The sequence below is a fragment of the Lynx rufus genome, unplaced genomic scaffold, assembly GCF_022079265.1.
Source record: "Lynx rufus isolate CCGP_SWC_20201006 ecotype Redwood Valley unplaced genomic scaffold, mLynRuf1.p SCAF_13, whole genome shotgun sequence".
NCBI lineage: Eukaryota > Metazoa > Chordata > Mammalia > Carnivora > Felidae > Lynx > Lynx rufus.
Window position 1 is genome coordinate 59,880,900 of NW_025814827.1, and position 23,395 is coordinate 59,904,294.

Genomic DNA, 23,395 nt, shown 5'->3' on the forward strand with positions numbered 1-23,395 from the left:
AAGGTGCCACAAGTGGAACTGGGAGTTCATTTAATGAATTGTGGTTTTACTTTTGCTGTTCTATATGTGGTAAATAAAGAACACCTATCTCCCAGATGGAATATACAAGTCTGTATATATGTAACAAACAAACAACCAAACAAAAAAACAACCAAACAAACAAAAAAAAAAACAGAAAAACTGTCTTTCACAATCATGGCTAATAGCCAAGACTATCAACAAAAAGTTTTGACATTTTTGACAATTCTTGGCATTATGGTGACTATATTCCATCAGAGTTATTAGCACATAAAAGTACACTTTCCCCCCAATTTCTTTATGTCACTTCACAGATGTTATTTGGTTTTAATGAATCTAAATCATAAAACGTTTTTTCTATTTCTACTTTCCTTTTCACTTGTGACTAAAATTATTTCTTGCTATGTAATCAAATAATCTATTACCCAAAAATGACTTCACAACTCCTAGTACTACAAATTTGTATAAAATATTTTGTCTTTTTAATTCCCACATCAAACTTATTTATCCCTCCCAACCCAATAGCTTTCTTTCCCTGGCTGGAATCTATTTACCAAGTAATGCTCATTGCTAAGCTCACAGTATTAGGTAATGCTGCTAAAAAAAAGTTAAATATTACATTTATGTTAAATATTATATATATTAAATATTACATTATAACCAGCAAGAATAATGTTATCCATATTTGTAAAAGGTTGCTCAGGAGAAATAAAGGTGGTGTTTGAAAGAGCACTGAATGAGAAATCAAGTGTCCAAAATGCAAAAAATCCACTGACTACAGTTTTGTGAAATAATTTTTAAGTTATTTAAAAAGACAAAAACCTATCACTTTAGCAACATCTAATTTCTTCCTCTAAACATGACGATACTTTAATCATATTATTTAAAATCTTGCTCTAAGTTAAGTTCTCATATCACTAAACCTCTGGTCTAAGTCATCTTCACCTGTAAAGTTCTCTGATTCTATAAATTCCTAGTCATCGAACTGAGCACTGAGTGAAAGGGTTCAGTTAGAAATAAAAACAAAGAGAGTAAATGAGTAGTAACCATTTTCTCCCATAAATTTAAAACTCTTTTGTCATTCTGGCTCAAATGACCACCCATCTCTTTTGGGTTATTCTTGAAATTTAACAGCTACAATATATGCCTGCAGTATTGGCTCAATTTATTTGCAGAGTTTCTAAGACTTTTAGCATTACTACTTTTAATGAGAATAACATTTTCAACTATAAGACTACTCAAATTAATTGGTCTTGGAATGATGAATAGGAGTCTCTTACTGATAGATTTTAAAGCATTATTCATTTATATAAATTTAAACTGAATTATTTTATCCACAGACTGATTTATATTATACTTGGGGTTAGGATGGAAAAGGAATGAGTGAAAAGTAGCTTAGCTACTAATATAAATCTTGATGATCTCTATTTTCTGATGAACATTATCTACTTACCAATTTTTAAAATTTCAATGTGTGTTAAGAAATAATATTGTTATGAAATAGCAAAAAAAAGACAAATTTAATAAGGAAAACTAGTTTACAGTTTTATAAAATTAAAAATCACCATAATCTAAAATACATCCAGATGATACAAAAATTGGGCTTTACAGTTCGTGGGGTCCATCCTAGAAACTGATGGTAAAATGCTGAGTTCATGTGCACTTTCTGGAAGAAGGATCACTAGCTTTCATCAGCTCTTCATAGATTAACCAAAAAAGATTAGGTACCAATGATGTAGGCCTAGAGTCCTGTAGGGATATTTACAGACACACACACACACACACACACACACACACACACACACACACCACTAAAACAACAAAAATTCTAGATCTGTCGACAGTTAGAAGATATTATTAACCACATTTACCAATGTATATCCCTTATCAAAACTGCCAGATTTTAGGAGCTACTTCTATGTGTATGTAAGGTCAGAAAGAACAAGCAGATGTCAACCAATGACAGAGATTACTATAAAAGATTCACACAAAAGTAGGTTAGAGAATCAAAATAAGTATAGTAAGACCAACACCTAATTTATTTTGGGCCTAGAGGGCTGAGTGTTTGTCACTTTTGCTGGCAAGCTTTCATATTCCAAGAAAAAGCCTTTCTATCAGAAATGCCACTTTTTAAAAATGTTTACTTTTGATAGAGAGAGAGGAGAATGAGAATGAGTCGGGGAGTGGAAAGGGAGGGGGACAGAGGGTCTAAAAGGAGCTCTGCACTGACAGCAGAGAGCCCAATGCAGGTGTCAAACTCGTGAAGCTGCAAGATCATGACGTGAGCTGAAGTCAGACACTTAACAGACTCAGCCACCCAGACGGCCCAGAAATGCCACTTCTCAATCAAATCATAGCTGTCAAAACTACCACCACCACAAAAAACCCCAGAGTTTCCCAGTTTTTAGAGAAAATAAAAATGCTTTACTTCGGAAATTCTTTTTTTAGTGTTTATTTATTTTGAGAGAGAGAGAGAGAGAGAGAGAGAGAGAGAGCGAGCGCGCGAGAGAGCGCATGAACAGGGCAGGGGCAGAAAGAGAGGGAGAAAGAGAATCCCAAGTAGGCTCCATGCCCAGCAAGGAGCCCTATGCAAGGCTTGATCTCACAACCGTGAGATTATGACTGGAGCCAAAATTAAGAGTCAGACTCTCTTTTCCCCTTTGGATATTCTTTCCTGCTTTGTTGAAGATTAAGCATATAAGTGTGGGTTTATTTCTGGGTTTTATATTCTGTTCCATTGCTCTGTGTCTATATTTGTGCCAGTACTGTACTATTTTGATTACTACAACTTTGTATCATAACTTGAAGTCCAGAATTGTGATACCTCTAGTTTTGTTCTTTCTTAGGGTTGCTTTGGCTATTCAGGGTCTTTTGTTGTTCCATACAAATTTCAGTGTTATTTAAGTTCTGTGAAAAATACTGTTGGTGTTTTGAGAAGGATTTCAGTAACTCTGTAGATTGCTTTGGGTAATATGGACATTTTGACAATATTCTCATCCATGAACTTGGAATATCTTTCCATTTCTTAGTGTCTACAGTTTCTTTCATCAGTGTTTTATAGTTCATAGAGTATAGGTCTTTCATCTCTTTGGTTAAGTTTATTCCTAGGTACTTTATTCTTTTTGGTACAACTATAAGTAGTGTTTTTTTTTAATTTCTGTGACTTCACTTTTGTTGTCTAGAAACACTACCAATTTCTAGTTATTAATTTTGTATCCTGCCACTTTACTGAATTCATTTTTTCTAGTATTTTTTTTTTTTCGTGGAATCTTTAGGATTTTTCTATGTATAGCATCATGTCATCTGCAAATAAGTGACAGTTTAACAACTTCTTTACCAATATGGATGCCTCTCATTTCTTTTTCTTGTGTGATTGCTATGCAATCCTTTATATTTCTGTGGTATCAGTTACTTCTCATTTCTGGCTTTATTTGGGTCTTCTCTCTCTTTTTCTTAATCAATCTAAGCGTTTGTCAATCTTGTTTATCTTTGCAAAGAACCAGCTCTTCAGTTTGCTTTTTTTTCCTTTTTCTTTTCTTTCTTCTCCTTCTTCTTCTTTTTCTTTCCCCTCCCCCTCCTCCTCCTTCTAAGTCTCTATGTCACTTACTTCTGTCCTGATCTTTAGTATTTCCTTTCTTCTACTCACCTTGGGTTTTTGGTTGTTCTCTTTCTAGTTCCTTTATGTGTAAAATTAGATTGATTTTTTTTTTCTTATTTCTTAGGCCTATATTGCTATATACTTCCCTCTCCAAACTGCTTATGATGTGTCCCAGAGATTTTGGACTGTCGTGTGTTCATTTTCATTTGTCGCCATGTATTTTTTTATTTATTCTTTGACTGCTTCATTGAACCCTTGGTTGTTTAGAGGTTATGTCGTTTAGTCTCGACGTTTTTGTGGTTTTCCTGTTTTTTGTTTTTTTTCCCCTGTGATTCATTTCTAGGTTCATATTGTTGGGTTGGAAAAGATATATGGTATGATTTTGATCTTAAATTTATTGAGGCTTGTTTAATGGCCTAATATGTCATCTACTCTGGAGAGTATTCTATTTATACTTGAAAAGAATGTGTATTCTGTTGTTTTTATATGGAACGGTCTGTATATATCTGTTATGTCCAGATGGTACAATATGTCATATTGATTTTCTGTCTGGATGATCCATCCATTGATGTAAGTGCAATGTTAAAGTCCTCTATTTTCTTGATGGGTTGATCTCTTTATTATTATGTAATGCCCTTCTCTTTTATTACAATCTTTGTTTAAAAGTCTATTTTGGGGGTACCTGGGTGGCTCAGTCAATTGAACATCGAACCGGTTCAAGTCATGACCTTGCAGTTCATGAGCTCAAGCCCCATATCGGGCTTGCCGCTGTCAGCCTGTCAGCGCAGAGCCCACTTCAAATCCTCTGTCCTCACTCTCTGCCCCTCCCCTGCTTCTCTCTCTCAAAAAAAAAAAAAAAAAAAGAAAAAAAAGTCTATTTTGTCTAAGTAATGCTACCCCAGATTTTTTCTTTCACTTTCATTTACATGGTGAATGTTTCCTGTCCCTTCACTTTCAGTCTGTAAGCATCTTTAGGTCTGAGATGAGTCTCTTGTAGGAAGCAATATAGATGGGTCTTACTGTTTTTATCCATTCTACCACTCCGTGTCTTTTGATTGGAGCATTTAGGCCACTTACATTTAAAGTAATGACTGATAAGTATATACTTACTACCATTTATTAAATTTGTTTTCTGGTTGTTTTTGTAGTTCATTGTTCTTTTCTGCTTCTCTTGTTCTCTCTGTGATGGATAAGTATCTCTAGTGTTGTATTTGGCTTTATTTCACTTTATTTTTATTTTTTTTTTGCCTTATTTTTTTTAACTTTATTTTTTATTTTTAAAAATTTATATCACACTTAGCATACAGTGAAGCAATGATTTCAGGAGTAGATTCCTTAGTGCCCCTTACCCATTTAGCCCATCCCCCCTCCCAAAACCCCTCCAGTAACCCTCAGTTTGTTCTCCCATATTTATGAGTCTCTTCTGTTTTGTCCCCCCTCCCTGTTTTATATTATTTTTGTTTCCCTTCCCTTATGTTCATCTGTTTTGTCTCTTAAAGTCCTCATATGAGTGAAGTCATATGATATTTGTCTTTCTCTGACTGATTTCACTTAGCATAATACCCTCCAGTTCCATCCACGTAGTTGCAAATGCAAGATTTCATTCTTTTTGATTGCCGAGTAATACTCCGTTGTGTGTGTGTGTGTGTGTATGTATGTATGTATATATATATATATATATATATATATATATATATATATATACACCACATCTTCTTTATCCATTCATCCACCGATGGACATTTGGGCTCTTTCCATACTTTGGCTATTGTTGATAGTGCTGCTATAAACATGGGGGTGCATGTGCCCCTTCGAAATAGCACACCTGTATCTCTTGGATAAATGCCTAGTAGTGCAATTGCTGGGTCATAGGGTAGTTCTATTTTTAGTTTTTGAGGAACCTCCATACTGTTTTCCAGAGTGGCTGCACCAGCTTGCATTCCCACCAACAATGCAAAAGAGATCCTCTTTCTCTGCATCCTCGCCAACATCTGTTGTTGCCTGAGTTGTTAACGTTAGCCATTCTGACGGGTGTACCGTGGTTTTGATTTGTATTTCCCTGAGGATGACTGATGTTGAGCATTTTTTCATGTGTTGGTTGGCCATCTGGATATCTTCTTTGGAGAAGTGTTTATTCATGTCTTTTGCCCATGTCTTCACTGGATTATTTGTTTTTTGGGTATTGAGTTTGATAGGTTCTTTGTAGATTTTGGATACTAACCTTTATCTGATATGTCATTTGCAAATATCTTCTCCCATTCTGTCGGTTGCCTTTTAGTTTTGCTGATTGTTTCCTTTGCTGTGAAGCTTTTTATTTTGATGAGGTCCCAATAGTTCATTTTTGCTTTTGTTTCCCTTGCCTCCAGAGACGTGTTGAGTAAGAAGTTGCTGCGGGCAAGATCAAAGAGGTTTTCGCCTGCTTTCTCCTCAAGGATTTTGATGGCTTCCTGTCTTACATTGAGGTCTTTCATCCATTTTGAGTTTATTTTTGTGTATGGTGTGAGAAAGTGGCCCAGGTTCATTCTTCCACATGTCGCTGTCCAGTTTTCCCAGCACCACTTGCTGAAGAGACTGTCTTTATTCCATTGGATATTCTTTCCTGCTTTGTCAAAGATTAGTTGGCCATACGTTTGTGGGTCCATTTCTGGGTTCTCTATTCTGTTCCATTGATCTGAGTGTCTGTTTTTGTGCCATATTTCGCTTTATTTTTGGTGTATCTATCATAGGTTTTGGCTTTGTGGTTATCATGAGGTTCATACATGTCATCCTAAGTAAACAGCAGTCTACATTAATTTGATGGTCATTTAAGTTCAAATACATTCTTAAAAAAACAAACAAAAAAACCCAGGAGTGCCTAGGTAGCTCAGTCAGTTAATTGGCAGAGTCTTGATTTTGGCTCAGGTCATGATCTCATGGTTGTGAGATTGAGCCCTGTGTCGGGCTCGATGCTAGGCATGGAGCCTGTTGAAGATTGTCTCTCTCACACTGCCCCTACCCCATTCATGTGTGGGTACTTGTTCTTTCTCTAAAAAAAACAAAACAAAAAAAAAACACATTAGAGGGAATCAACAGTAATTTTTGAGGATGCAGAAGAACATATCAGCAATCTGGAAGATAGAGTAATAGCACACAAGCTGAATCGCAAAAAGAAAAAAGAATTTTTTAAAATGAGGATAGATTAAGAGATCTCTTAGATAAAATCAAGTAAACAAACATTTGCACTATATTAGTCCCAAAAGAAACAGAGAGAAAGGTGTAGAAATTTATCTGAAGAAATAATAACTGAAAACTCCCCTAAGGTAGGGAGGTAAATAGACTTCCATCTCCAAGAAACACAGAGAGTTCCAAACAAGATGAACCCAAAAGGTCCACACCACAGTGCATAATAATTAAAATGAGATCATGAGATCACGACCTGAGGCAAAATCAAGAGTTGAAGGCTTAACTGACTGAGCCACTCAGGCAGGCACCCCTTCTACTGTGTTTTTTACTTCAGTTATTGTATTAACCCTGTTTAAAATTACAATGATCTCTTTTTAGCATTTTAGTATTTTCTATATTTTTATTGAAGGTCTCACTGAGTTCTTCCATTTTTTTTTTTCCAACCCATTGAGTATCTTTATGATCATTACTTTAAGTTCTTTATCAGGCAGATTGTTGATCTCTGTTTCATTTAGTTCCTTTTCTGAGGTGTTTTTTTTCCCCCCTGTTCTTTCTTATAGAGCATATTCCTCTGTCTCCCGAGTTTGCTTGACTGTCTGTGTTTGTATGCATTAGGCGAAACAACTACTTCTCCTAAAGCTGAAGGAGTGGTCTTGTGTACAGTGTACCCTGAGCAGACTGTGTGTGCATTGGTGATTTTGCTGGTTGGGTGGAGCTGTGGCTGTATATGCCAGTAACTCTTTAATGCCATGGCATGTCTCTGTCTCTCTTGCTTTCTCTTGCCATTCTCTTTACCTTTGGTTTTTCAGTACCTGTTCAGTCCTTAGTTAGATCTTCTTCAGGAGGAACTGACCTATTAATAGGTGTAATTTGGAGGAAGTGAGTTCAAAGTCTTCCTACGTTGCCATCTTCAACTGGGACAGAGAGAATAAATTTAAACTAGGTTTATGTAGCTTTTTTTTTTATCATTATAAGAAGTTAAATCATTAAAATTTTTTTAATGTTCATTTGTTTTTTAGAGAGAGAAAGAGACATAGCCAGTGAGTGTGAGCAGGGGAAGGCCAGAGAGCCAAAAGAGGGAGACACAGAATCCAAAGCAAGCTCCAAGCTCTGAGCTGTCATCAGAGTCTGAAGTAGGGCTTGAACTCATGAGCTGTCAGATCATGACCTAAGCTGAAATCGGACGCTAACCGACTGAGCCACCTAGGCGTCCCATAAGTTAATTCATTTTAAAATCATTACATAAACTAACAACCTGCACATTAGTAAAATCTGACAAGTTAATGTAAGGAGACTCTTTGGGATATTTCTGTTTTAGCTCCATCTATACAATATTTTTCAACATCCCAGCAATGTTCAAAACATGCCAGTCAAAGGCAATTTAAAAAAATTCTGTTGAGGGGATGGCCTGGGTGGCTCACTCCATTAAGTGTCCAACTTCGGGTCAGGTCATGATCTCCCAGTTCATGGTTTGGAGCCCCATGTTGGACTCTGTGTTGATAGCTTGGAGCCTGGAACCTGCTTTGGATCCTGTGTCTCCCTCTCTCTCTGCCCCTCCCCTGCTCATGCTCTGCCTCTCTCTCTCTCAAAATAAACAAAGATTAAAAAAAAATTCTGGTGGGGTGCCTGTTCGGTCAGTTAAGCGTCCGACTCTTGATTTCAGCTCAGGTCATGATCTCATGTTTTGTAAGTTCAAGCCCCTTATTGGGCTCGCTGCTATAAGTGCAGAGACTGCTTTGGATCCTCTGTCTCCCTCTCTCTGCCCCTATCTTCCATCCCCATCCCATCTATTTCAAAAATAAACAAACATATATAAAAAATTCTATTTGCAGCAATGCAATGGTAATAATCTTATTATAGTAAAATTAATAATAATGCATAAACTTTCCATATGGAAATCATGTATGTGTTTATGTAATCATAAACACACATTTGAAGCTAGAATGATTTTTGGAATCATCAAATTCAATCATCTCTTTACAGATCAGGAAACTGAGGTGACTTGTCTAAGACTGTAATACTAGTTAGGGCAGAGCTAAGTAGAGGACCTGGGTTCTGACTCCCATTTCATGTTGTTCCTTATAATTAAACCATGTCCTAGAATATAACTGTCTTTTTGAAAGTTATTATAAAAATTATACGTGGCATATTTTAGAGTAGTATATGATGGCCATTTGTGGAAAAATGTTTTTAGGTACTTATTGTTCCACTCCAAATAAAGAAAATTTTAATTAAGTGATACAGAAAACAACAATTTACTTTTAAACCTAGCAAAACAAAACAAAAAACCCCACTGACAACTCAAACAGCAGCCTTCAAGTATATCATGTTGAAATCATATTATAGATCATATGGTGAAGCCAAGAAAACTGCATATAGCCTTCAGGCGGCTCATTATTGTTTCAGATGGTAAATAAGGGACTGAAAAGAACATCTAGGCAACAAAGTTAGAATAGAACATACTGAACCATGGCAATAAACAGATGACTCATTTTGAAGCTAAGAGACAATAGCAGTAACAAATCATTTGCGCCACATAATCCTTTTACTTAAATATGAAATCTGTGACCTATTTTATTTATGTATTCATTTATTTATTGCTGAGTCAGTGAGTGAACTAAAGAAACAAACAGGGTTCTTTCCTGCCCAATGTACATAACATGCATTTGCTCAAAAGGCATGTAATAAAAACATATTGGAAAAGTATTACAGTTAGTTACAAACTTTTTCTTTCATCTGAATCCTTCAAGTTAATTTAGCTCTGTTTCTATGGTAATAATAATAGGATACAATTTACTATCACCAGTCCCTCTCCAAGTCCTAAAGATGTGTTGTGAAAGTACAAAATCACATATAATGTTTGATAATCAATCTTCTGGAACATGCAAAAGACTGTATTATTGCCAAAAGATAATTTATTTCTTCAACTTAACTGCATTCTTCTTTAATCCTATTTCAAAAAACCAGAGCTGTCAGATCATTAAGTACTTATACCTTAGAAACTCAGCCTATACACTGTTCTCCTACTGTTTGTTCATTCAATTATTAGAATATATATTGTGTGCCAATGATATGAAAAATTATAGCAGTTAAGGTCCATATGTCCATAAGTTTAGACTCTTGGCATAGAAATAAAGGTTTAAAAAAAATCAGGTGAGAATAAGGAATTATTAATAACTTTATTAATGTGTATAACTGGCATTGTGTTTATATAAAAAAAAGCCCACTACTTCCAGAGCTTCATACTGAGTGTGTAGTGTAAAATGACATCAATATGTTGGATTTGTTTTAAAACACTTAAGATAAAAGAAAGCAAATGTGGCAAAATCCTTAATGACTGAATCTGAATGATAGGTTCTTTGTGTCTATTTTTTGTGTGTGTTTGAAAATTTCATTAAAAGAGTTAGAAAATCAGGCAGTCATTTCTCTGTGTAACTGGCAAGTTCACTTTACTCTGTGCCTGTTTCACCATCTGTAAAATAGGAATAATAATGGTACATATCCTTATGGTTGCTTAATATTGCTGTTTCTCTGGGAAAACTAGTTTAGCATTTTAGGGGAACACATGTATTCAGCTCTTTGCAGTGCTGACAATACAACTGGGTCTTATCGAGCCCCATGACTGTAGTGGTGACTCTAATAGGAGTTTGGTATCAGGAGGGTGTTAGGCTTGAGAAGGTGGGTATAAGCTATGGAGGAGCAAAGTCTTTTGCTTCAGGTGATTACCTTTCTCCTTTGCCTTTAACCAAAATAGTCCTTTTGAGGTTTATAAGAATGAGATTCTTTTTTGAAGTTACTAGCAACATCTGAATAAAAGGTAGTTCAATTCTGCTTTGTTTCTTCCCTTTTCCCAGATTAAGAGATGTAAAAGAAGAAGAGTACACATGAGGAATGTCTGGGTAGGAAAACAGATTTATCTGGGCCTATGGTTACAGGTGATGAGACCAGTGATTTGGGGCAAAGGGAAGGAAGAATCCTTGTGTAGAGCACTACCTGCTTTTTCCTTTCTACTTAGTCCTACCATCTTGAGCCCATAGCTCATATGAGGGCCAGATGTAAGCAAATTCAAAGAAGTAATGGGTTTACATGAAGCAGGAAATGAGGGAGGAGAAGAGAGGGAAAGGAAAATTCCAAGTGACTGCAGTAAGGGAGACCAGGAAGTTTCTGGGGCAATTCAACAGACTGACTCAAATTTACATAAGAACTATATGAACAGGGCACTGTTTGAAAGTACTTCGCGGTACAAGGAGTTGAATACCAAAGATAAGCCATATTTTCAGAAAGTAAACTGTTCACACGCTGGGTATTTTCTTTTTTAAAGAAAGTACAAACCATTAATGCAAAAGGAAAACAAAATGAATAAAAATGGCCAAAGGAAAAATATGTTTAGACATATTTAGGGAGTAGCAATTAAAAGGGCATTATAATATTAGCTGGACAATTATGTCTAATTTCTTATATTTACATTCTCCTTCTAGAAGGCCTCCAGATAAAAAATATACAATCAGACTACTCATCACTTTCACTGCTCCCACAGTGGTCCACAGCACCATCATCCCTTGCCTGGATCATTGCAAAGGCCTCCTGACTCAGCCTGTTGCTTCTACCCTTGTCCTGCTACAAACGATTTCCAACACAGCATCTAGAATGTTCCTTTTTTTTTTAAATCTTTTGAGTATGGTTGACCCACAATATTACATTAGTTTCAGGTGTACAAAACAGATTCAACTTCTCTATATGTTATGTTATGCTCACCAAAAGTATAGTTACCATGTCACCATACAATGCTATTACAGCATCACTGACTATATTCCCTATGCTATGCCTTTTATTCCCATTACTTATTCATTCCATAACTGGAAACCTGGATTTCCTACTCTCCTTCATCCATTTTACCCATTCCTCTATCCCCCTTCCCTCTAGAAACCATCAGTTTGTTCTGTTAGAATGTTCCTTTTGAAATATTATATATGTCACTCCTCAGTTCAAAACTTTTTCATGGCTCCTCCTCTTAGAGTAAAAGTCAAAGTCTTTATAAGAGCCTAATAAAGGGCTACTGATTTCCACATCACCATTCCCCACATGGGGCAGGCAGTGTTCTATATTCCAAGGCATTTTCTGCTATCGTACTTAAGCACTCCCTTGGTCAAAGTCCCACAGTTGAGTTCCTCCATTTAACTGCTACTTACTCCAAGAATGACTTTCCAGAGAGCCAGAAGGCTGCTCCCTCCCTTACTTCTTTCAAATACTATTTCAGTGGTTGAGATGTTTCTTAAATTCCCTTATTTTACACAGCAACACTCCTTTCTACTTCCACCATTCCCATTTCCCTTCACTGCTTCATTTTGCCTCACTGCATGTATTATGAACTATGATACTATATATTTTACTTACTTGTTTTTTGTCTTTTTTTTTTCCCCACTAGAATATGCTCTATGATGGCAGGACTCTTTGACTACTGTTGTATCCCCGGTTGCTACAACAGGGCCTGGCATTCAATAAATACTTGTTGAATAATATATTTACCTTAGTTCATGACAAAAATTAGGGTCTATTTAGCTATACCTAACATATTACAAATTTAGGGTACAGGTGTACATTAGGTACAAGATGCATTAGGAATCCCTCTAAAATATCATATTTGCCAGAAAAGTGAAACTTTTCTCAAACCAGTTATATGCACTTTTAAAAAGTTTATTTATTTATTTTGAAGAGCAAGAGCTGGAGGGAGTGGCAAAGAGAGAGGGAGAGAGAGAATCCCCAGCAGGCTCTGGATAGTGCAGAGCCCTGACATGCGGCTTGATCCCATGACTGTAAGATCATTACCTGGGCAGAAGTCAAGAGTCAGACACTTAACCAAATGAGCCACCCAGGTGCCCCTGCATTTATCTGCATTACCTTTTCAACCATAGTTAAATGGACATACAATTTTAATATACGTATTTAAATTGTATGTTTTACAAAACATATATATGCATATTAAAATTTCATGAAAAGGGCTAGTTTTCTTTTTAGCATAAGAATTTCCCTATGAATTAAACAACCATGAGAATTTTTGACAGCCTTTTATAAAAACCTACACATATACAGGCATATCTTTAAGATATTATGGGTCTGGTTCCAGATCATCACAATAAAGCAAATACCATAATAAAAAGCTAAGTCAAATGAATTTTTTGGTTTCCCAGTCAGTGCATATACAAGTTATTTTTATGCTATACTGTAGTCTATCAAGTACACAAGAGTATTATGTCTAAGTGTACATCCCTTAATTATAAAATAGTTTATTGCTGAGGCACCTGGGTGGCTCAGGTCACGCTCTCATGGTTTGTGAGTTGGAGCCCTGTGGCTGGCTCTGTGCTGACAGTTCGGAGCCTGGAGCCTGCTTCCCATTCTGTGTGTGTCTCTCTCTGCCCCTCTGTGCTCATGCTCTGTCTCTCTCTCAGAAATAAACAAACATTTAAAAAAATTAGAAAAAAAACTTTATTGTTAAAAATTGCTAACCAACATCTGAGCTTTCACCAAATGTTTTTACTGGTAGAGAGTCTTACCTCCATGCTGGTGGTTGCTAAAGGATAGGGTAGATGTGGCAATTTCTTAAGACAATAAAGTTTGCTACATCAATTGACTCTTCATTGCACAAATTATTTCTCTGTAGTATGCAATGCTGTTTGATAGCATTTTACCCACAATGGAGTCAATCCTCTCAAACCATCCTGCTTTAGCAACGAAGTTTATGTAATATTCCAAATCCTCTGTTGTCATTTCAATAATCGTGACAGCATTTTCATCAGCAGTAGATTCTATTTCAAGAAACCACTCTCTTTGCCCATCCATAAGAAGCAACTCTTCATTCATTAACGTTTTATCATGAGTTTGCACTAATTCAGTCACATCTTTATGTTCCACTTCTAATTCTAGTTCTCTTGCTATTTCCACCACATCTGCAGTTACTTCCTCCACCAAAATCTTGAACCCCTTAAGGTCACCCATGAGGATTGGAATCAAGTTCTTCCAAACTCCTTCAATGATGGTAGTCTGACCTCTTCTCATGAATTATGAATGTTCTTAATGACACCTAGAGTGGTGATTCTTTTCCAGGTTTTCAACTTACCCTGTCCAGATTATCAGAGGAATCATGATTTATGGCAGTTATAGCCTTATAATATATATTTTTAAAAATAGTACGTCTTGAAAGTCAAAATTACTCCTTGGGCTACAGAATGGATGTTGAACTACCAGTCATGAAAACAACATTAATTTCATTGTACAATTCCATCAGAGTTCTTGGGTGAACAGGTGCATTGTCAATGAACTATTTCTTTTAAGTTTATTTATTTATTATGAGAGAGAGAGCACAAGTGGAGGAGAGAGAGAATCCCAAACTGTCAGTACAGACAGAGCCAGATGTGGCACTTGAACTCAGGAACTGTGAGATCATGACCTGAGCTGAAGTTGGCTGCTTAACTGACTGAACCACCCAGGCGCCCCAATGAGTTGTAACATTTTGAAAGGATTTTTTTTTTTTCCCCTGAGTAGTAGGTCTAACCAGTGGGCTCAAAATATTCAGTAAACCATGTTGTAAACAGATATGCTGTTCATTCAGGCTTTGTTGTTCCATTTACAGAGCACAGGTAGAATGGATTTACTATAATTTTCAAAGGCTCTAGGATTTTTAGAATAGTCAGTGAGCACCGTTTTCAACTTAGACATCATCAGTTTCATTAGCTCCTGATAAAAGAGCCAAGCTGTCTTTTGAAGCTTTGAAGCGAGGCAATGACTTCTCCCTCCCTAGCTCTGAAAGTCTTAGATGGCATCTTCTCCCAACAGAAGGCTGTTTTGTCTATGTTGAAAATCTGTTGCTTAGGGTAGCCATCTTCATTAATTATCTTAGCTAGATCTTCTGGATAACTTGCTACAGCTTCTACATCAGCAATTGCTACTATACCTTGCACCTTGATGTTACGGGGAAGGCTTTTTTCCTTAAATGTCATGAACCAACTTCTGCTAGTTTCAAATTTTTCTTTTGTACCTTCTTCACCTCTCTCAGCCTTCACAGAACTGAAGAGAGTTAGAGCTTTGTTCTGGATTAGGCTTTGGCTTAAGGGAATGTGGCTGTTTTTATCTTCTATCCAGACCACTAAAACTTTCTCCTTATCAGCAATAAGGCTGTTCCACTTATCATTTGTGTGTTCCCTGGGATAGCACTCTTAATTTCCTTCACTAACTTTTCTTTGGTATTCACAACTTGGCTAGCTATTTGGCACAAGACGTCTAGCCTTTGGTCTGTCTTGGCCTTTGACATGCCTTCCTCACTAAGCTTAATCATTTTTAGCTTCTGATTTAAAGCGAGAGAAGAGCACTTGGGTGGCTCAGTCATTGAGTGTCTGACTTTAGTTCAGGTCATGATCTCATGGTTCATGAGTTTGAGCCCTGCGTGGGGCTCTCTGCTGTCAGCACAGAGCCCACTTTGGGATCCTCTGTCCCCCTGCCTCTCTGACCCTCCCTCTTCATTCTCCCTTTCTCTAAATAAATAAACTTAAAAAAAAAAGTTAAAAAAAATAAAGGAAGAGGCATGTGATTCTTCCTGTCATTCAGGGCCATTTCAGAGTTATTAATTGGCCTAATTTCAATACTGTGGTATCTCAGGGATTCAGGGAGGCCTGAGGAGAAGGAAAAAGGCTAGGGAATGGCTGGTAATTGGAGCAGTCAAAACACACAACATTTACTGATTAAGTTTGTTGTCTTATATGGAAATGGTTTGTGGTACCCTAAAATAATTACAATTGTAACATCAAAGATCACCGACCACAGATCACCATAACAAATCTAATTATCATGAAAAAGTTTGAAATATTGTAAGAATTACCAAAATGTGACACAGAGACACAAGGTGAGCAAGTGCTGTTGGAAAAATGGTGCCAACAGACTTGTTCAATGTGGGGTTGCCACAAAATGTCAATCTGTAAACACAAAAACAAAAACAACACATCTGTGAAGTGCAATAAGAAGCAAAGCACAATAAAACAAGGTATGCCTGTGGATTCATTGAGTTAGTTCAGGGAATGCTTTGAAAATAATATTAACCACCTATGAGCCTAAGAAATATTCCTCAAGGTCTAACTACAGAGGCCAGAAAACCTTTTATCTTTTTCTGGGATTTCTGTTGGACTGTTTAATATAACCGGGACCCCAAAATTTCTGGTATCTTGGTAACAATGACCTTATTGTTCTCTCTTTTGTTGTTTAGAATTGGGGAACTTCATTGGTGGCAATAACTACTATATTTCCTTCCATTTCAGAAGCTCCAAATTATTTCTTTGATGTAAATAAATAGTATCATTGGAAAAATGCAAAACATAGCCACCCTAAATTAAAGTTAATACAGCCAAGTCTAATGAACTATGGCAAAAGGGAATACATAAAAACTTGGTACTTCAAAGAAATGTTCTTAAAAAGGTTAAAACCTTTCCCAGTGCTGTAAAGGGGCTCATAAAATGTAACATTTTACTTTTCTAACCGGATAAATGTTAAAATAATCTACATCACTGCACGAATTTCTTTCAGGTCAATTCTTTTCTTAGTCCATGTTTAATACCAAGTATGTTTGTATCCACATAACACTTTTGGTAACATATTTCCTTCTCTCACAAATGCTAATGAATGATCATAGCCAAAAGAAACAAACAAAAACAAACACTTTAGCGAACAGTGGTCCAATATAACTCTCTGTCATCATGGCAATACTCTTCCATGTTGTCCAATAATGGTAGCCAGTAGCTACACTGGGCTACTGAGCACTTCTTTTTTTTTAATTTTTTTTTTTAATGTTTATTTATTTTTGAGACAGAGAGAGACAGAGCATGAATGGGGGAGGGTCAGAGAGAGAGAGGGAGACACAGAATCGGAAGCAGGCTCCAGGCTCTGAGCTGTCAGCACAGAGCCCGATGTGGGGCTCGAACTCATGGACCGTGAGACCATGACCTGAGCCAAAGTCGGACGCTTAACCAACTGAGCCACCCAGGCGCCCCTTGAGCACTTGAAATGTGGCTAGTGTGCCTAACTAATCTTTAATTTTAAGAAATTAAAAATTAAAAAGCTATAAAAAAGCTGTATGTGACTAGTGGCTTTCAAACTATACAGCACAATTTTAGGGACCTGAAGTAAGTCATTGGCCTATTAATAGTATTCTTTATTAGCTTTATTAGGATCCATTAACTAAAAGCAATCTTCTAGCACTTGTTTACAATTCACTTAATTACCTTCTAAGAATCACCATCATCCTTACATCCCAGAGATTACAGACAACAAAAGCTTAAGACTGACGTTTAAAATTGCTATTGAACATGCTATTTATTAAAAGTTCATTTTAACAATACTAAGGACAAGAAATCAGTGATTCTTACAGAGAAAAATGTCCTCTTGACTGTACTTCCAAAATACATTCTACATCTATCCACTTTTCTTCATCTCCACTGTCTCCAACCATACTCTAAGCTACCATCATGTCTGCCTAGTTTATTGCAAAAAGTTTCCCAAGTCTCCTCGCATCATCTCTTGTTCTCTCGTATAGTTCATTCATTACACAGCAACCAGAGTGATTGTCTTAAAAGCCAAATTAGATCACATTACTCTTGCCCTTAAATATTTCTTGGTGACTTCTTCTATTCTTAGAATGTAGCTCAAACTTCATTCCACAAGCCCACATAACCAACTCCATCTCTTCCTCCCTCTACAACTCAGACAGCATCTTGACAACCCTCCCACTTTCATTCTCATGGTCCTGCCATAATTTCCTACTGTTCCATCACATCAAAAATTTGTCTGGCCTAAGGCTTTGGTGTTTAATTTTTTTTTCCTGTTTAATTTGGTATTTGCTCAAATCTTCAGATGGGTGACTTTTGTCACTCATATTGCATCTCAAGTGTTGCTTTTCAGACAGGTTTTCCCTTGCCATCTAATCACTATTACATAGTCTTCTTTTACATTTAGATTTTATTTTATTTCACACCTGAAATAATCTTTCTTTCATTTATTGTTTCTTTCTCTTCTAGAATGTTGAGTCCATGAGAATGTGAGTTTGTCTTCACTGTTTGGCACCTAGTAGGCTCTCAATATTTGGAGGAAAAAACAGATTTTTTTTTTAATAGCTATCATTTAGGCCCTATGTATATTGATCAAGTGGGGTGAACTCTTCCAAGGCTGCCTCAGAACTAACATATTAAAATGAAAATAATTTAATCACTTCATTCAAAAGCTGCTCTACAGCTTCATTTAACACAGAAAAAATAATATTTTACTTTGACAATCCTTTGCTAAGTTTTATTTCCTATCCTCCATCTATCAGTTCTCAGTCATTGTAAGAATGTATCTATGGACTACAGAGAACCCTAATTCACAGCAGCTCTCTGAGGAGGTTAGTTTCTTTAACAGGATAGTCTCCTCATTTCTCAATGACCTTGAGGCTATCCCTATGGAACCACTTTAATTTGTCAGTTTTAAGGTAAGGAGTCTGTTGGGTATGCATCATCTCACCTCTCTTCTCTATGGGCAACCGTCTCTTGGACACGGTACACTGGTCAGAGTCCCGATATATGTTAATATTTATTCTTCAAATGGGCTTCTTTAAGTGAATAATAAAAGCTCTCACAAGAAAGATGCTATTATTACATGTATTTACTACACTATGGTGGGGGAAAATATTTCAAGAAAAATAAGGCTGAGGATTGTTGAACACAACATCTTCAAAGGTATTTCCTACTGTCTTAGATAACAATATGAAATGTCCAAAGAATTTTTAACCTAATTTAACATGTATTTTTAAATGGCCTGTTTTTGGATTTTGGTAGACTGATGTTGAGAAAACAATACAAAGTGTTAAGACTCTTCTTCACTGAACATGCCAAATCAATACAACCAGATCTATTATTAATAGATCTTTTACTAGTGAGAGGTTATATAAGCAGACATAACCATGAAATGGTCAATCTACATACATGTAGTTGGGAGCTGTAGCCCAGATTTTTAAGAGGAAAATTACCCTCGTATAAAATCTCTCTGGCCTACTGTAGTACTCATCTTTAAAAAAAGTACTTCCCCCAATTTAGAATTTCATACAAAGTAAATTGTAAAATACTTATACAGTCTAGAAAAGCATAAACTAGATCATGGCAATGAACCTATGCCTGCTGTTTAAAAATAAGTATTTTTAGTATCTTAGTCTATTAGCTATTATCATTAATTTTATTGTCCATGAACTCTCATTTTTCCCAAGTAGTCAAACGAGCACTACTCAATAACTATAGTATCTTAGTCTATTAGCTATTATCATTAATTTTATTGTCCATGAACTCTCATTTTTCCCAAGTAGTCAAACGAGCACTACTCAATAACTAGATTAAATCTGAAAAGTGGTATCTGAGTTGTTTTGAACTTTTAAGAACAATTTCTTACAGAACTGCAGAAGAAATTCTGCCCATTTAACTTATAATACAGATGAATGAGAAATACCTGCTGTATTTTTGTTCTTACTTTCCGTTTCTTACAATAATGGCAGATATTGTAGCCTCCTGAAGGGAAGGGAGCTCTGAAACCTGGAGGACTGTGTTTTACCCTTTGAGATACATTTCTGGACATCCTTGATCTTTGTCAGTTGTTCCTAACACCTAAGATACCTATAAAGAGGCTACGGTCACTCTGAGAGTACATGTGCATATAAAACCCAGGAATCAAGCAAAAACCAATGCCAATTATCCTCTTGGAAGAGTACCCTTGAAAAGTTCCCACAATCCAAGGTTATAGTTTTAGTTCTTTTCCTGGGGTGCATGAAAATAACTGGAACACAACAAAATAACTGTCTGAGTTGTGTAAATTATATAAAGGAATTTACCACAAAGATTGGAAGCATAATACTTGTGAACTGGTAGGTTTCAAACCCCCTTTGGTACTTACAAAATGGCAGATATTGTAAAGCAAAACCACTGTAAATTTAAGTTGGAAGTGTAAAGAACAATACTAAATGTTCCTTTTTTTCATTAGTTGTTAAATTTAATGTTTTTGGAGAGACCAAAAAACTCTAAATGAAATGGTTTTCTTCTTTACTGACCCTGAGTCTGTAGGTTAAGTACTTACAGAAGGAAATAAGTATAGGCTTTACCAGAGTTACCAAATAAGCAACTTGATCTAAAACATTTTCAAATTTGTTACAATTTAAAGAAAACTAGTCCCATTTATGCTTTTAACATTCATGTTAGTACTTTTAATATTACTAAAATCTCCAGACATTTTCAAAAATAAAGGTTAAATTAACTTATTTCCAAGCACATAAAGATAATTTTAAAAAACCCTTTGAAATATCATTAGTACAGATAATATATGTAATAACACTATACTTTGATTCCAGACACATACAATGAATGTGCTACCAAGCAGCACAACACACAGCACCATCCATATAGTAAATGACAAGAATACCTTAAAATCAGGGATGACAGTGTGCTATATTTGTACAGAAGTGATAGATGAACCAAAAGGGCAGGCATGAGGTGGCAATATAGACAGGTAGATTAGGATGCTAATAAAGGTGGTAGGTACACTTGTATTTGTCAATTATATCTCAATAAGGCTGAAAAAAAAAAAAAACCCAAAAAATCCAGCAGTGGTAAGGGAAGTAGGGAGAGAAGAATTAACAAAAGGAAGAGGTGATATATCACTATTTTGCCTATATAACGTTATCCATGCATCCAACCAACCAGTTATTAAAACACTTAAAAGGAACTAGGTACTATGTAAGGCTTGATCATACTTGGACCAAAGGCACACAATTTTTTTTTTTTTTTGGATGGTTGCTCAGAAGTGCCATCTGATCTCAGAACAGAAAAATCTGATTAGTGCTCACTGAATTCACTTCCACTCTTGGTCTCATCAGTATTTTAAGCGCTCACTGACTGAATCTTTTAAACTCTGGGTCGTTTGGTCCTCTAGCCATACATTCAACTGAGAGTCTCTAATTTACAGCTTCAAACAGCCTCTCTTGCTATATCCAATCAATGTACGAAAATGTTATGGCTTGATGTGAAAAGCTGGGGAAATACACAGGCCACTGGAAAGATGGAGCCATGCTCCAGGTACAACTTGGAGCTTTCTGCTTACCTCCCACTCTTGATTCAGACACAGTATATCTATATCTATCTACCTAGCATTAAATCAGCACCTTCTCTCAACCCTGTTCAACATAATTCATGCTGCTCAACACAATTCATTTATTGCAAAAGGAAGGACACTGCTCTTGTAGAAAATGCTGTATGACAATGCGTTTATCACTTGACCCTGTTAAGCGTCAGTTTCCTTTCTATAAAATAGGATTAATAGCTGCCTTGCCTAACTCACAGGGTCACTGAAAGGATCAAATAAGATAATGTACTTGTAAACTGCTAAACGATCATTACTATGAAAGTTGCTCCTTTTGGAACTTTTGAACTTTTTTCCAACTCATAGTTTAATTGTAAGGTTGGTTAGAATATCCAGATACAAAAAACTAATAGGATTTTGGAAAGGACAACAGGCAAATAAAGGAAAATGCTGATAAAGATAATAAGTCAGAAAACAGGAAGTTAGTCCCAAAATGACAGTCAAGTCCTGATGCAAAACCAGGCCAGTTATGTGCTTACTCTTTGCAGACACTGGCCAGTTCCCCTAGCACACGCAAACACTAAGCTGTACTGTGCTACTTTTAGGTGAATCACTGGGGATAAATTGAGTCTGGAAGTGCAAGGGGAGGGACTTCCAACCCTGATGATCAGGCTCTTCCCCCACCCCTCTAACAAACACTCCTACTCTTTGTGCCTGGCCCAGTTAATGAAAACTATTCCTGGTAAAAAAAAATGGCTGTCAAAGATTGCTTTTACGCAGTCTTGTAACTATGAGACACCGGCTGTATACCTACTTCTTCCCCCACTACGAACTATCTTGAATGGACAGGTTCAGGGTCAGAAACACTGGGTTATGTTTTGTTTTTCTCAAGACTCATTCACAGGCCTCACCCTCCAAGCTTCAGTTCTCTCATCTGTAAAATGAAGAATGACGGCGCCTGTCAGCTTCATCCCAGGGCCACCGAGAGGATGAATGAGACAGTGCCTGGAAGGCGCCAGAAGTGATGTCTGACAAACACCAAGTCCATCAATGTTTATAAAGTGTTATGATGAGTCCCGTTATGACCTCCCGCCTAAAAGAAATCGCCGGGTTGGAACTGACACCCGCAGTCACTGAAGAAAGAAAGCAACGCCAAAGCTGCCAGGCGTATCCTCACTGAATCTTTTTCGGGGCGAGAGGGAGGAAGCGACACGGGGCCCCGGGAGAGGGGGAGGGGGAAAAGGAGGATGGATGGAGGTCCATGATGAGCCTACCTGTTGTTCCGGATGCTGACCAGCACGCACAGTACCAGCTCTAAGTAGGTGCGCAGCACTTCCAGCCAACGGGTTGAGAGCTGCAGGGCCTCGACTTCTTCCCCGCCAGTCCCAGGATCCGCGCCGCCTCCGTCGCCTGGGCCGCCGCCACCGCTCAGGTAATTCTCGGCGGCGAACTCAACACGCAGCTCTCGCACGAACCAGCCGCACTTGCGCATGAGGAATTCGAGCCGAGGCTGCTCCGCGGGGGAGACGCGGAGGCAGATGCGGAGCTGGGGCCACAGAGCAGGGTAGAAGAGGCACTCGCGCCAGTGCGAGCAGGAAGCCGAGGCCCGCAGCCGGTCAGGCGCGGGCAGGAAGGAGAAGATGTGCACGATCAGCTCGCTGGGCAGCGACGCGGCGCCTGCCGCCTGCCCGCACAGAGCCATCCGGCCCCGCCGCCGGCAGCCAGCCCCCGGCCGTCCCCGCAGTCCCCGGAGCAGCCCCCGCAGCCGTCGCAGCTGCTGCAGCCGCAGCCGCTGCCGCCGCCACCGCGCCACCCGGGCGGCCCCGGCTCGGGTTCGAGCTCCCGGCGGTCGGGGCTGCGGCACTGACAAGAACAACAACATCAATGACAAGGAAGAAGGGGGCGGAACCGTCGTGGGTCTCGGCGGAACCAAATGCAACAGAAATTGCGGAGAGGGGGGAAGGCCTCTGCGGGTGTGGCTTCTAGATAGCCAGCTTCTGGCTCCTTAAACTCTACTCACGCGTGTCCAAAGTCTATACACTCAGTAACTTCAAAACGCTCGCCTGTAATGTTTAGCGCCTCGGAAGCGGCAGGACTTTTCCTAAGGAAACGGCAACCCTCCCCGCGCCTGGACGCGGAGGCAGAGCAGTGGTAGAAGCTGAGTTTGACGTCACCGGTGGTGGGAGGAGTCGGCGAGGCTGAGCGCGACTTCCGGAAGAGGGGAGCGCCCAGTTGCCGGCAGGGAAGGGAGATGCGGCACGTGACTCTTGACGCACGAAGGCCGGCGGGGCGGGGCGGGAAGCGCGGTTGGTTCCTGCGCTAGGCGGCTCGTCCCAGCTCCTGGCGGCGACTGAGCCCCGTCAAGAGTGTAAGTTAGTTAATTTGGGCGTTCAGGCTGTGGAAGTGGAGGAACTAGGGTCAGTACGAGGGGTCGTGATGCTTCTCATTCTAAGTTTCTTAGTTCTTGGGCTAAGGACACAGCCAGAG

General features: G+C 38.1%; 1 protein-coding gene across 1 annotated transcript in view; it reads right to left on the reverse strand.

Moving 5' to 3' along the window:
* FBXO33 (F-box protein 33) overlaps positions 1-22,931 on the reverse strand; it is a 31,787-nt gene extending 8,856 nt beyond the window's left edge. The window contains exon 1 of the mRNA XM_047075646.1: positions 22,183-22,931. Within this exon, the coding sequence (XP_046931602.1) occupies positions 22,183-22,790 (608 nt within the window). The 5' untranslated portion in view covers positions 22,791-22,931. The remainder of the gene's footprint in view (positions 1-22,182) is intronic.
* Positions 22,932-23,395: the final 464 nt, after the last annotated feature.